This window comes from Schistocerca gregaria, chromosome 1 (genome assembly GCF_023897955.1).
Source record: "Schistocerca gregaria isolate iqSchGreg1 chromosome 1, iqSchGreg1.2, whole genome shotgun sequence".
Lineage (NCBI taxonomy): Eukaryota > Metazoa > Arthropoda > Insecta > Orthoptera > Acrididae > Schistocerca > Schistocerca gregaria.
In genome coordinates this window covers 258356365-258372938 of record NC_064920.1, presented here as the reverse complement: position 1 = coordinate 258372938, position 16574 = coordinate 258356365, and the positions used below count along the sequence as shown (strand labels likewise).

The 16574-nt window shown below is 38.8% G+C and overlaps 1 protein-coding gene across 1 annotated transcript in view; it reads right to left on the bottom strand.

The window, feature by feature from the left end:
• LOC126341345 (DNA-dependent protein kinase catalytic subunit-like) overlaps nt 1-16574 on the bottom strand; it is a 526946-nt gene that overhangs the window by 85537 nt on the left and 424835 nt on the right. The window contains exons 45-46 of the mRNA XM_050001770.1: nt 12333-12511; nt 10966-11114 (exon numbers count right to left, since the gene is read on the bottom strand). Of these exons, the coding sequence (XP_049857727.1) occupies nt 10966-11114; nt 12333-12511 (328 nt within the window). The remainder of the gene's footprint in view (nt 1-10965; nt 11115-12332; nt 12512-16574) is intronic.

Genomic DNA, 16574 nt, shown 5'->3' with positions numbered 1-16574 from the left:
TACTTCTACTAATTTCCATACAGCTCCATACAGGATATAACAAGCAGGAAAATGAGCAAATATTTTTCCATTTTTCAGCACATGCATCAACTTACTGACCAATAAAGGTAACAGTTCACTGAATAGTAGAGCACATCAAATGAATTCGCAATTGCAAATAAGGACTATCATTAGCTGTAGAATGGAATGATGACAATGAAAATTTTTGCTGGACAACTGATGGTAGTCTTTACTAGCAATGGTTAGCCCTAACTAACTTGATGTGTTTTGCCACTGCTGTGGTAGCCACACTGCCACACACACACACACACACACACACACACACACACACACAGACCCCAGGCTGAAGTCTGCTAGTTGGGAAAAATGACTGATTGCTGGGAGGGAGGCAGCTGGTGCAAAGGTTGCGAATGCATCCTGGGCACTGATATCAGTGAGTTTTTGCAGGGAATGATGATGATTGTGGACTGGGAGGAGGAGACAAAAGCAGAAGAGGAGACGGGGGGGGGGGGGAAAGGTTATGGGTATAGGATGAGTGAAGTTATGGTCCTGGGACAGGATCCTTACAATATCATTTCTTATACATTTTACTGACTACTTCTTTGCTTATAGCTACTTCCCCTATGAAAGGAAGGCACACAAACAAATCCACAGCACAACCATGGGTAGCACACAGCATCTTCCTGTGTCAAACTACTTATGAGCCAGCTACAGGGAATAGTCCTAGTCACTCAAAACTCCAAACATGTTATCTGGTTAAGATTCACAAAACTGATTTTCCTGTGTTATCTTCTCACACATCATCAAGCTCCCACCACTTCCAAAAACAAACTGCAAATGAGCATCCCCCATCACACAATACCTTCCTGGACAGGAGCAACTGAACCATATTCTTTACCACTATTTATTAAGTATCAAAGATTGGTCAAATATGGTAATCAGATGCTTTTATGGACCACCTGTGTCAGGAGCTATAGTGGGACAGTGCTTCAGACAGATCACTTATAATGTTCCTGATCACGTTGTTGTGATACTGGGAGGTGACTTCAACTTTTCACGTATAAATTGGGTGTTTTATGTTATTAAAACTGGTGCCAGAGAAAGAGAGAGAGAGAGAGAGAGAGAGAGAGAGAGAGAGAGAGAGAGAGAGAGAGAGAGAGAGAGAGAGAGAGAGAGAGAGAGAGAGAGTGTTTTGTGTGACATTGTTCTGGAGGTCTTGTCCGAAAATTACTTTGAGCAGATAGATAGAGAACCAAGCAGTAAATGGCAGCCTGGGTGCTGATTAGTGGGATAAGGATATCATGTAGAACAAAGTGGAAATTATATCAAAATTTTACTAGTAGTCACAATTGAGCTACAATAGCACATTACGAACAGTATTGATACGTATTTACAAATATTATTAGGAAGGCAAAGCGTATGTGGTATGCAAATAGAACATCTACAATAATTCACAGCATAGAATAAAAACCATATGGTAGGAAGTGTCTGAAGCACTGTCCCACTACAGCTTCTGACCCAGGCGTTCCATAAAAGCATCTGATTACCATATTTGAAGGAAGTGTCTGGTCAGCAGCACAAGGTCGACGATATAAAGTCAGTTCATAGTAAAAATATTTCTGTTACTGATAGGTTAGATATATGTACAGTACTTAACAATCAATTTCTGATTATTGCTGGTGAATTAAACAGAAACTTAGTTTCTACAAGGCCATTTGGTGCCAAGTGGTCTAATATCAAGAAATGTTTCCACATGCCCATCATGGATTTTGATGAAATTTTGTATGAACATTCATACATGTTCTCAATGAACACTGGTAAAGCTTCAGTTTCAGAAATTCAATACTTGCAGGGATATAGTCACTTGTTTGAAATCATAGCACAGCTTCCAATAGTGCATCCTTGAATTTTCAGCAACTTTGAGATGAGATATCTCTCTAAGTATTTGCATGAAAGAAACAAAACTTGACCATCTTATACAATTTTTAGAGCTCTTTAAAGTTATTAAGTAATATTAAGAAAAGGATTTCTGAGCAATTTTCATATAGGTAATTTGAAGCAAAGCTGGCGAAAATATAGATGTTTAAAAAAAATGCGAACTTTAGTTTTTTATATCTCCAAAAGTAATTGTGGAATGTACATGAAACTTTGCACACCATAACTCACTAACACTAGGTCGTAGAATATAAAATTTCATTCTCCTGTTGCTTTCCATTATTTCACAAATCTAGAGTAAAGATGACGATTTTTCAAAAACTGCTAAAAATGGGTATTTTTAGTCAAATTTTTCAAAAAAGTGTTTTCTCCAAACTCTTCTAAACTATGGTTATTAGAAAGAGCATATTCTAAACTATCTAGAAAAGTGGATTTGGTTTTCCAATGCAAGCTTATAAGGTCCTAAAAAGTAGCATCATCAAAGAGGCGCACTGGAAGTTTGAACCCATTATTCTGGTACTCAAATTATACCTGAAACTTTTTATTATGCCTAATAAATATTTATTAGTGCCTTGAATAATTAAAATAAAAAAAATCTGGTAAATAGACAATGGGAGTGTCAGAAAAACTATTTGCAAGTGGAAAATGAAGACCTAATTTTTGGATTCAATTGTATAAAACATTTTTCCAAAAAAGAATCGGTTTGCTTGAATCATGCATCAAGTGATGTAAATTTTCCAATCAATATTGCAGAGATTTTAATACCTTGGTGTTGTAACCTGTGAATTTTTGTCTTAAAGTTATTAGGGAAACATGTGAAACTGGTTGGTTAAACATCTAAGTGTTTTAATTTTGTATTATATCACACTTAAATGTAGCCTACTACCTTCGTAAATACGTAACCACTAGTTTCACAGAGAAAATTCACAAGATTCACTGTTTATAGAAAATATAATAGCAACAATTACTTTAATAATCAGATTGTTTAATTATTGTGAGCCTTGTTTGAACAATCGGTATTTCAGTGGTGTGTTTGCAGCATAGTGAGTGGGTTCTCTTGACTGAGTGTGGCTTGTTAAGTGATTCGTACGACCATCAAAGTTTGTAATCCAATTTACAAAAAATTGTTTTGATTGTGTCTTTTATAGCATATATATCTTATTAGATTTTTTCATTGGTATTATACATTGTGTATAATTTCATTCAGCAGCAATGAGAAAGTAGAATCTTCTAGTTTTTGCATAATCAGTGATTGTTTCCGGCATGACACTTTTACAGTTCTCGTTTGTATCAAGGAGCTCATCAAATATGTAAAAGCACAGTTTCCACAGATATCCCACATTCATTATTTCAGTGATGGCTCCAGTGCTCAATATAAAAATTTGAAGAATTTCCTAAATTTGTGCTATCATAAGAGTGATTTTCGAATGACAACCGAATGGAATTTTTTTGCTACTAGTCACGGGAAATCACCTTGTGATGGGATTGGAGGTACAACAAAGCAGTTAGCAGCAAGAGCAAACTTGCAATGGCCACTTCATGGACAAACTTTTACTCTCCTAGATCTGTTTCAGTTCTGCTCTGAAAACATTAATTGGATTAAATTTGTTTTCATCAGTAGAGATGAAATTGAAAGAAATATTGTGTCACAAGAAGAGAGGTTTAAACTTGGACAAATTGTTATAGTACTGTGCTGCACATGTCAGCCCTGTATTTACCCATATTTGTAATTTTTCATTTAAGAATGGCCAGTTTCCTGAATGGTGGTTGTAGACACTTTTAGACTTATTCCTATACCATCAGTGTTTGCTACAGTTATTTAAAAGACTGTGTAGGTAATGATAATTGATATTTTATATCACATAATTAGCTATGAAATGTACAGTTCACCTTTAGAAGTGGTTTAACAACTGAAAATCCTATACGCTCTTTTCTCTGTGAGGTAAAGGATGGATTAAACAAAAGGTTTCGAATGCTAGGCATAGTTTTTTGATTTAACTAAGGTGTTTCATTGGGCTGATCATGTAATATTGCTCCAGAAATTGGACCATTCATTGAGAAAGGCTATGATGCGGGGTCTCAGTGGAGTATGGTCAAATAGGGGATGCCTTAGGTATCAGTGCTGGGACCATTCCTGTTTCTTATTTATATAAATGATGTTCCCTCTAGTATTACAGGTGCATCAAAAATATTTGTTTGCTGATGACACTAGCTTGGTAGTGAAGGATATTGTGGGCAACATTGGCGGTGTTTCAAACAGTGCAAACACACAATTCAACAAAACCTGGCATTTTAATTTCACAGAATATGGTCAGTGAAACTGAACAGTTCAAATTTCTAGGTATTCAGATAGATAGTAAATTGTCCTAGAAATCCCACATTGAGGATCTTGTTCAAAGACTTAATGCTGTCATTTTTACTGTTTGAACAGTGTCTGAAAAAGTGACAGTTCGACATGAAAAGTGGTCTACTTCACTTATTTTCATTCACTTATGACATATAGGTTAACTCTTCCCTTTCTCAAAGGATATTTTTGGCTCAAAAATGGGCAGTTCGAGCAATAAGTGTTGCAAGTTCTTGAACCTCTTGTCGATCCCTGTCCATTAATCTGGATATTCTGACACCGGCCTCTCAATATACATATATTCTTTACTGTCATTTCTTGTTAAGAGTATCAGCTTATTCCCAAGAATCAGCAGCTTTCACTCAGTTAATACTAGGCAGAAATCCAACCAGCATTTGGATCACACTTCCTTGACTCTTTTGCAGAAAAGTGTGCAGTATATTGTTGCATCTGTTTTCAATAAGCTACCACAAGAATTCAAATATCTTAGCAGTGATCCATGTGCTTTCACAAACTGAAACTAAAGAGTTTCCTTATGGGTCACTACTCCTATTCTGTTGAGGAGTTCCTTGAAAAATTTAGCTAATTCTTATGTTTTATTGTTGATTGCATTTACTTAAACTCATGGCTTGATTTTTTTTTTTGCTTCACAAACATTTTATTTTACCTGTTATTATTTTTATGTTGTAATTTCATGTACTGACACATTCCATGACTTTGCAGATTTGCTTTTCAATTTGGTCCTATGGAGATAGATATGTAAATAAATAAATAAATAAATAAAAACTAACTCACGAGGGTAACGTCTTAGACCGCTTGGCAACAACCAGACCTAAACTTATCGAATCAGTTAACACAGAGGAAGGTACAAGTGTTCATAAAGCTGTGACACTGCCTATGGCAAAGTGTGTTACAAAGAATGTTAAGAAAAGTAGGAAGATATTTTTGCTTAGCAAGAGTCACAGGATGCAGATTTCAGAGTATCTGAGCAGTCAGCATCAAATAATCACTGATGAGGATGAAGATATGGAGAATAAATGGAAAAAAAATTCAAAGGTATTGTGCATTGTGTCCTAGGAAAGTATGTCCCAAGTAATGTCTTAAGGGATGGAAAAGACACGCCATATGACACTTCCTGGCAGATTAAAACTGTGTGCTGGACCGAGACTCGAACTCAGGACCTTTGTCTTTCGCGGGCAAGTGCTCTAGGTGTGCTAGGTTCGCAGAAGAGCTTCTGTGAAGTTTGGAAGGTAAGAGACAAGGTACTGGCAGAATTGAAGCTGTGAGGACAGGTCGTGAGTCGTGTTTGGGTAGGTCAGTTAGTAGAGCACTTGCCCGCAAAAGACAAAGGTCCCGAGTTCGAGTCTTGGTCCAGCACACAGTTTTAATCTGCCACGAAGTTTCTTATCAGCGCACACACTGTTGCAGAGAGAAAATCTCATTCTGAAAGACACATAATAGTTTAATATTTGTGTTAGAAAACTGCTACATAAACAAAGAGAACTTCATTTCGGATTCAAGAGAAGTAAAAACATAGGTGACAAACAAAAGCTGAATGAAGTGAAAATGAGTGGCAGGAGAAAAGTGTTCAATGACTATGAAAGTAAAACTTTGTCAACCAACCCCAGTAAAAGCCCTAAGAGCTTTTGGTCACACATAAAATCAGTAAGTGGGTCAATATCAACTATTCATTCACTTAGTGACTATACTGGCACTGAAACGGAGGATAACAGAGAGAGGGCCGAAATATTGAATTCAGTCTTCCAAAATTATTTCACTGCAGAAGATCATAACATGGTCTTTGCTTTCAATCATTGTTCAAATGTCAAAATAGCAGATATTGAGATAACCAATCACGGAACAGAAAAACAACTGTAATCACTCAGTAGGGGAAAGGTGTCAGGACCAGATGAGATACCTATACGATTCTACAAAGATTATCCAAAATAGCTTGCTCTCCTTCTAGCTGTAATTTATCATAGGTTGCTTGAGCAATGAAGGGTACCTAGAAACTGGAAGAATGCTCAGGTCATACCGATTTTTAAGAAAGGCCATAGGACAGATGCACAGAATTACAGACCTAGATCATTGACATCAGTCTTTTGTAGAATTACAGAAATTATTTTAAGCTCCAGAATTATGAAGTTTTTTGAGAATGAAAATCTACTCCATAAAAATCAGTTGTGTCGGCTACTGTGTGAATCAATGCCGACACAAACAAGGAACCCAGTGGCAGGAACCCAGAACGATCTATACATTAAACTTTCTAATTAATAGGACATTTTCTTTCTAAAAGGGAAAGAAACATAACTTCTTTTTATCAAGTAGCTTCCTGTGCTATCTACATACAATTACATTGTTCTGTATTACTACTCAAAGAATGCAGGCTAAGTATTGTCTTCCTATTACTCAGCACTGCTGGTCTTGAAGTCTGTGACCGAAGTGGGACCAACCAGTGATGGGCAGCTGGTTAAGCGAGCACTGACAGGGGGTGCTGAACTCTCTCTTCCCGGGGATGTGGTGCTGCTTGCTCTTTCCTTTGGTGTGCGAGTCAATGCTTTCTTGATACAGTTTCGCAATGATGCAGTGGCAGGTGTGCAGTTGATGTTCTATGACTGCATAAAATGATCATGTATTCTGCAAACAGAGTTCCTGCAAAACTCAGCTCACTCTATTCCTCCATGAGATGGACAGCACCGTGGATAATGGGGTTCAGGTTAATGCCATGTTCCCTGACTTCCGGAAGGCATTTGATACACTCCTGCTCTGCTGTTTGGTGTGTGTGTGTGTGTGTGTGTGTGTGTGTGGGGGGGGGGGGGGGGGGGGGGAGGAGGAGAAGAAGAAGAAGAAGATAGCTTATTGAGTATCAGTGCAATCAGGGCATATTTGCAACTGGATTCAAGACTTCCCTGTGGACAGAACTCAAACATCGCTCTTGACAGAAGAAAACTGACAGATGTAAGAATAATTTCCCGAGTGAAAGGTGTGATAGGAATGTTATCATTTACAATATACATAAATAGTTTAGTAGAAAGCATTGGATGCTATTTAAGGCAATTTGCACGTGACTCGGTTGTCTATAACAAAATAGTGATGCCAGAAGATAGTACTGATATGTAGAATTACTTCCAGACAATTGATGAATGGTGTAGGTATTTGTAGTTGACCCTGAATGTCAACAAAGGTAACATGTTGTGCATACAAAGGAAAAGAAATTCACTAGTGGACAGCTACACTGTTGGTGACTAGCAGCTGGAAAAAGTATCCACCATAAAATATCTATGAGGATGTATCCAGAGTGCCCTCAAGGGGAATGACCACATAAAACAAATAATGGGAAAAGCAGATGCCAGGCTCAGATTCATAGGAAGAATCATAAGTAAATGTAATTCATCCATGAAAGAAGTGGCTTATAAGGTGCTTGTTCAGCCAATTCTTGAGTATCGTTCATATACCTAGTATCCCTACCAGGTAGGACAAAGAGAGAGAGAGAGAGAGAGAGAGAGAGAGAGAGAGAGAGAGAGAGAGAGAGAGAGAGAGAGAGAGAGAGATGATCAAACAAAGAGCGACGTGTTTTGACATGGGAGCTGGCACGAGAGTGTTGTGGAAATACTCATCAAATTCCATCGGCAGGTGTTAGATGAGAGGCATTGTGCATGCTACACCAACTCTAAACCCATTGACACAGGGGTCATATTCCTCTGGAAGACTTAGGCGAACCTATCCTGTCAGAGGCAAGGCCACCTGTGAAAGCAGCCGTGTCACACACCAACCGTGCTGCAATTTCTGCACAATGTTTTATGTTAGCATGACCACTAACAAGCTGTTCACATGAATGACTGACTACTGCCAAACTGTGACTAACAGTAATGTTGACCAACTAATGGAGGAACATGCTGTTGAGCTCAACATGCTCAATTTCAATAGCTGCTTCACAACCTCTGCCATCTGGATTCTTCCTCTAACATCACCTTCTCTTCACTATGTGGTTGGGAAATGAATAGAGGCAACATGTCTGTTCCAATAGTTTGTATGTGGACCTTACATTTTTAAACAAAATGACAAAACTTTTTTGACTTATTAGTTGCTAACTGTGTCACATATTCACAAGTTGTAACAATATTAGAGAAGGAATGTTGCTACCCGCCATACAGCGGAGATGCTGAGTCGCAATAGGCACAACAAAAAGATTCACACAGTTATAGCTTTCGGCCATTAAGGCCTTTGTCAGCAATAGACACACACACACACACACACACACACACACACACACACACACACAAAACTGCAGTCTCAGACACCTGAAGCCACACTGCGAGCAGCAGCACCAGTGCACGAAGAGAGTGGCGACTGGGTGGGGCTAAGGAGAAGGCTAGGACAGGGATAAAAAGAAATTAACAGACCGAGTGTGATCGTGAAATGACAGCTGTGTAGCGCTGGAATGGGAACAGGGAGGGAGATGGATGTGTGAGGACATTGACTAATGAAGGTTGAGGTCAGGAGGGTCATGGGTATGTAGGATGCACTGCAGGGAAGTCACTGAGATGGGAATGTCATGTTTGGCAGCGTATTCAGCAACAGGGTGGTCCACTTGTTTCTTGGGCACTGTTTGTCAGTGGCCATTCATGTGGACAGACAGCTTGTTGGTTGTCATGCCTACATATAATGCAGCACAGTGGTTGCAGCTTAGCTTGTAAACCACATGACTGGTTTCACAGGTAGCCCTGCCTTTGATGGGATAGGGGATGTTAGTGAATGGACTGGAGTAGGTGGTGGTAGGAGGATGTATGGGACACGTCTTCCATCTAGGTCTATTACAGGGGTATGAGCCATGAGGTATGGGTTTGGGAGTAGGGATTGTGTAACGATGGACGAGTAGATTGTGTAGATTCGGTGGACGGCAGAATACCACTGTAGGAGGGGTGGGAAGGATAGTGGGCAGGACATTTCTCATTTCAGGGCATGACGAGAGGTAATCGAAACCCTAGTGGACAATGTAATTCTGTTGCTCCAGTCCCGGATGGTACTGAGTTATGAGTGGAATGCTTCTCTGTGGCTGGACTGTGGGACTTTGGAAGGTGGTGGGAGATCTTTCCGATAAGGCAAGGAAGATTTGTTTTTATACAGGGTTGGGAGGATAATTATAGTCAGTGAAGGCTTCAGTGAGACCCTTGGTATATTTTGAGAGGGACTGCTTGTCAACGCAGATGCAATGACCACTGATGGCTATGCTGTACGGAAGGGACTTCTTGATATGGAATGGGTGACAGCTGTCAAAGTGGAGGTATTGGTGGTGGTGGTTAGTACATTTGATATGGATGGAGGTACTGATATATAAGCTTATAATTGTGCGAGTCTTTTTGTTGTGCCTACTGTGACTCAGCATCTCTGCTATATGGCAAGTAGCAATTTTCTTCTCTAATATTGCTACATTCCCTTCTGGATTTTCCATTGTGTGATATACGTAAGTTGGCTTGATATGACTGAATAATGGTTTGTACTCAGGTCTTGAAGACATTCATCATAAACTTAAATTACGCGTAGTAATAAATTGCACTCTGTAACTGAGAAAGACATAAAAATATGGGAACTGTCCTTGCAACACTTTTTTTTTTTTGCTGTATTGCCCCTGGTATCAATCCCGACAACTTATTGTCAGACCCATCTCCACTCTGCAACACGACTTTAACTTCACTGATCTTGCACACACGCCGCATTCCCCATAGCCTCTTCTTCCTCCACTCTGTCTCCCTTTCACATTCACCTTCTCCACAACACCACCATCAGGCACTACATGAACTCACTGGTGTCATGTTCCATGTCACATTTCTATTCCATGCACCTGCTGCCTCCTTCCAAACCATTAGCCATCATTCCTCTACCCTTCCTTCCACTCCCTGCCTTCTTTCTTCCCTTCCCCACTCTATCCAACACAACCCTTCATCCCATCTGAGCTGCAGAACTACAGCTCCGACAATGTACTTCACTAGCACACAGTAGCAGTTCAGCTGTGTGTGTGTGTGTGTGTGTGTGTGTGTGTGTGTGTGTGTGTGTGTGTGTGTGTGTGTGGAGGGGGTTAAGGAGTGGGATATCTTCTTCATTATTTCCTATCCTCCCTCTTCTCCTTTTGCCTGTCTTCTTTCTCAATTCCCTTTTCATTTTCCCCACCACATTTTTGTTTCCAAACACATGCAGTAACTGTTTCAGATTTCATACTTGATATTTCACTTATCAGATATTTCCAGCCCTTTATTACTTAACCAGAATTACAATGTCGATAGTTATAATAATTGTAGTCCACCACTTAAACCCACACCACATCAAACCCAGCTTCTTTACGTAGTGCTTGACATGACTTTCTTCATACTTTATTCCATTCCTTCCAACATTGTAACACTGTAATCCTCTTAAAGTTATGAATCCAATATACTCAGTGCTCATTTTCTCACTTCACTTACTCTACAAACTCTTCTGTAATTACTCCCACAGCAGTAATTGCTAAATGGGAGTGAGATCCTTCTTTGGATCCCACATTGTCTAATGGAGAATAGTAAACAACAACACCAAAATTAAGAATTTATTTAGAACCAAGTAAGGCAACATTCAACTATGAGAAAAGCTATTATCAAGTTAGAATATGGGAAAGGAAAATGACTGATCCTGATATATCAACAGTTGAAGCTTACCTGAGTTTTAAATTCATATAACAGTTCAGTTGGCAAACGATGTAGCTCCAGAAGACATGGAAATAGCTGGCGAGCTTCAGCTGAGCCATACTTCATAGCCTTCAGTAGTGAGGTTACAATGGTGATGTCATAATTTTGGGTGTCAGGACCTGGTAACAGGAAATATCACGTATTACGTATCACTTGTAACAAGCAACTTCTTTATCTGTTTACAGAATTTTGATTTTTGTACTAGCAATCTTTCTCCTGGCAAATAATAATGTGTTTTATAGAAGATTACATAGTACAATGTTTTGCAGGGAACAAAAATTTTAAAATGCTCACTATTTTATTCTGAATTGTTTTTATATTTTTCTTTTTGGAGAACACTTAGGTAACAACATATGGAGAGGGAAAAAAATGGAATTACCAAGAACAACAACACAACACATTAGCACATCTAATACGATACAGGAAACAAGTTGGCATTCAAAACAGCTTGTAGTCATCTCAGAATGGGTAAATAGAAACCCTATATGCTTTTCAGGGGATTCTTATACATTCTTCCTGCAAAATAATGGAAAGTTCAGGTAATGGTGATGAAAGGTGAGTACTAATCAGACACTCATCACTCCAAAGTAGACACCAAAGTCTTAATAATATTGAGATCTGCTGATGTGGTGGCCAGCCAAGACCTGACAATTCATCCTCAAGCTCACAAAATCATCTATGGACGATGTCAGTTATGTGAACACAGAGGATGTCATCTTGCAAAACACTATCACAATTGGGGAAAAAATGCCATAGCATGAGAAGAACGTGACCAGCCAAAATGGTCACGTAATCTGTGGTGGTAGTCCGACCTTGGAGAGTAACCATGCTGCCTATGAAATACAGAGATATGGCTGCCCAAATCATCACTAAACCCCTCCCCCTCCAACGTGTTTCACTATTTCCAGCAAGTGGTCTGCATCACAGATTTTAGACGGCATACGCTAGATGTAAACTTGGCCAGAAGCTTTCATGCTCTTGCTTTTTGTCTAGTGAAAGTACACACATTCTCACACACAACCACAAAGATAATCAAATGTACACCATGGCGAGACTCACTATGGCCACAGGAGTGTGCATTTGGGTCTATGTGGCTATGTGTGTACTTTTACTAGGGGAAAAAAAGAGCAAGAGCTTGAAAGCTATTGTGAATACTGTTTCCTGTTAGGTGTTTTTATGCTCAACACACGAGTCTGGTTTAAGTGAGTGGTTGCCTCTTCTTTACTTTATGTACCTATATCCGAATGTCACAGGGAGACAAAAAACAGAATAATGAGACATTCATTGGGCTATTTTAATAAAGTAATTTGACTGTGATGTGATTTTATCATACTTACCATAGTGACTGCGACAATACTGTGCAAGTTTTAGATGTAAATCTGCAAGTCTGTGCTCCATGCTTCTGTCTCCCACAGTGCTACAGGAATTCTTCCACAACTGATGTTCAGCTACATGAACAGCTTCTGTGGCAGCTATGAAACCATGTTTCTTAATTGCTGTCAACAGTTCCTCTGGCCTGGAACAATGTAAATGGAACATTTTATCTATTTTATTGAGCATAATTTACTCATAATATTTAAATTATCACTTTATGTACATACAGAAAAAGTCTGAATTCACTTTTCAGACAATCTAATATTCTTTCTTCTACATTTACATTTGTCATCAGCAAAATCACCATTATGCAATCTGAAAAACGTATTACATGCTGCACCACATATGAAAGTTCCTTCCGACTCCATTCATGTATGAAATGTGAGAACTATTACAGCATATGATATGCCAATATAGGAGTTACTATTACCAAAATGTGTCTACGAGTTTGGTGTCGAAAAATATTCAGATTCCTCCAAGGTATATTTTGTTTTGTTGCATTACACTGTGGTCTAAGGTAGGGCAGTGCAGTAGGTGCAGGGATGAGCAAAAACACTGGTGTCCTCTTGAGTCTGAGTGTGAATATTTGCAGTAAATTGGTGCAGCCATATGTCATTATATAACACGCAAACTGTAAGCTCTCTTCATAGGAATGACCACGTGGTAGGTTTATCATATCTTCTGATGCAATTGTACATACATAAAGTGCAGTGCTAAAGGTGGTGAGTAGCTCATTTTAAACTGATGAAAAGCAGTACGATGGCCAGGTTGGGAATTTCATAGAGGAGGTCAGACATACCAATATAAATTTACAACACATCTGTGTGGGGTGCCTAGCACCAGCTGCAGCTAATAGAACTACAATGTCACAGGGAGTTGCGTGATATGTTTCATTATAAAATAAAACTTATTGACTAGAATAAAATTTTTTCTCAATATAAATTTACAGGACTTAACATATTATGTCAATTTTTGAACTTACATACTTGTGGGAACAACACTTTTCCATAACGAAGAGAATGAAAAACCTATCTAGAGAAGCAGACAGACAGACTTAAACTTAAAATCTTACCTTTCAATTACAAGAGCTGTTCATATCGTAATGCAACACTTTTTTTTTTTCTAAAACCACTTTGGTTTTTTCAGGATTCCAATGCACTACACTATTCCCCACTCTTCAGGCTACAAAACCCTATTTTTCAACATAATCTCTGTTCAATGTGATGGTCTTATTCCACTTTACTGTGAGTACCTGTATTCCTGCATGGTACCATCTCACTGGTCGACATCAATAAACTCTGTATCATCTACATACTGCTTCCCATGGAGTGGACGAGTATGTCAGCACTACCAACAGAGATGTCTAGTTGTGCAGCAAGGTGTTTGTTTGTGATCCATCGATCAAATCGAATGAGAGTGTCCGCACATTCCAACACTGCAGGATTCACAGTTATGTGCGGCCGACCAGCATGCAGGAGAGTGGACAGGTCTGCACGATGAAGTTGTGCTGATGACAGGCATCTATGAATATCAGTGATGTGCTGGTTTTCTGCCAACAGAGATTCAATGACAGCTCTCTGCTTCGAACGTACCTCCATTTTGGTGCCATTTTGGAGGCTTTGTATAGCCCTGCCACCTACTGGAACTTCATGTAACTAACTATAGGGGCTGAAGCAGAAACATATCATAATGTTCCACAGCAAATTCTGCATTTTTTAAAGTAAAATTAGTGAAAAAATAAAGTGTTGTAATACTTACAGAAAGCACCTTGTAGTAGTGCTCGGAAAGTGGTACCAGACATAGATGCCTTAGTGAAAAGCAAAATAAATAGTATTCATTGATATCCAGTGGTTTTGTGCTTAACACATGAATGTAGCAATCGTGAAATACCTGTTGATACCAATTTAAACTTTTCCCAAAAATGTCATTCACCATAAGACTGCATCAATCGTAAGAAATATCATGTTTTGTATTTAAGCTGCAACATGTTCAGTTCATAAATTAAGAGAAATTTAAATTTAATTTTGGTGACATTTCCCATCAATGTAGCCGGCTCAAAAAGTAAATTTCCCTGGAAAGGCACTAATTCGCACACCTCTGTAGAACTAACATTAGTGGCAAAGAATAGACTCATCAACAATTTTCTTTTTGTGGAACTTCCTTGTTCCAGCACTTACCACCCGAACCCCCCCCCCCCCCCCCCCCCCCCCTCCAAGTCCTGCCTGACCACCACAACCACTGCCTTAGCGACTGTGAGCATGTCAGTAGCTCACTGTTACAATGTGAGGGCACAAGCTATTTGGTGGCGTGGGCTGGTCTCAGGCAAATTTGGGTGCCTAGAATTTTGTCTCTCTATACTGGAGACAACATTAGAGGGTATGAAGACTCAAACCTGAACAAGATCGGGCTCCGATGATGTCTTCAACATTAGGATCCAAAATGTTTAGCACAGAAATTTGCCTAGACCACAGCCTAATGCCCATACAACAAAATACACCAAAGACACAGACGCTGCCCATGAAAATCTACATTGTACGTCAATAGCCCCCCCTCCCCCGTAAAAGTAGACCTTTACATTTTCTGACTACACTTTCTTCATGTCACTCCAATTTATTTAAACGGGTGTTTCATTAGAAGTTCATATCTGCCTTCCATAAGCCAAAACTGGTAATACTGATCACAAACTGTGCATTCTACACAGTGTATCCTTTTTTAAGACAAATTAGAAGTTTTTTTTGAACAATCTGATCAATTTCAAAATAATCTGTGGTGCTTTTGGCACTGTTTTATTTCTTACATAATATTGCAGCATAACGATCTGTAGCGAAGATGAAATGGATATCTGGTAACAATCAGGAACGCAGCCTAATTTTACTATCTGACTACATACTGGATAATACGTCAATATATTATGAACATTTCATAAAAGTGACTTTATTTAATTCCCATGTACAATATCAGAAACACACAAATCCACAACACATCCACATAAACAAACAATTTACTATTCATTTGGAAAAAAGTATTCATACTGTACTAGAGGTAAATTATGGTGAATGAACACCATTTTTCTGTGTTAAGAGGTAATAAGCAATTTCACTTCACTTCATAAACAGACTTTTCAGGGTAAAACTGTTCCAAAGTGCTGAAAGATAAATCATAACAAACGTTTTGCCAAATTTGTATACTGTGTTGCATCATCTGATAATCAAATAGAGCAGTCACGATTGATTCAAACTGTCTACACATAAGAGTCAACCTCACGTGCAACTGCAACTGTTTCAGGACCATCACATTGACTATTATTATTATTATTATTATTATTATGATTATTTTCATTTGGCACGTTGTCTGTTGAAATCTATGCATTTCAACTAGCCCTAATAAGTCCGTCTTAAATCTTGGACTAGAAATCTTGCAAAAAATTAATTTGGATCTTGATTTGAGGCACTGAAACAAGTTCTAATTCAGCTTTGAAGGAGGCACTTATTTGTGGCATGTCAGGAGCTCCTTAAGTTACCTCTGTCTCATCTAAATGCTTGTTTAATGCTGAAACATGTGGTATAACTTGGGATATAAAAGGTTGACCATAACTTATTTTTGTAATTTCTTCAATGAGCTTCAAAAGTTTAGCATTCTGCTCTGTAAAACACTGCTGATGAGACATCAAATTAATAAGCATTATGATCAGCTATGTACAATGACATAGTCAATTTTTATTCCAATAAGCACTCTATCGTATGAGGGGTGGAATTCCATCTCGTGCTGTTTTCATTAACTTCTCATGATTGGGATTCACAGTCATAATATTTCTTACAAGACATGACAGTCACTGTTGACTGTATAAAATATTTATTGTTACTGTTACAATTTTGGCCCTATGACCATTATCAAGGAACACTGCAAAGTCACATTCTGTCAGAATATAAAACTATCTGACATGAGTACACGTCATCGTCAAAACACAGTGTTTTGACTGTGCGAGTCCCACAAGATCCGATGAGTACGACACTTGTTGTTGTTGTTGTTGTGGTGGTGGTCTTCAGTCCTGAGACTGGTTTGATGCAGCTCTCCATGCTACTCTATCCTGTGCAAGCCTCTTCATCTCCCAGTACCTACAGCAGCCTACATAATTCTGAATCTGCTTAGTGTGTTATCTCTTGGTCTCCTTCTACAATTTTTACCTGCCACGGTGCCCTCCAGTG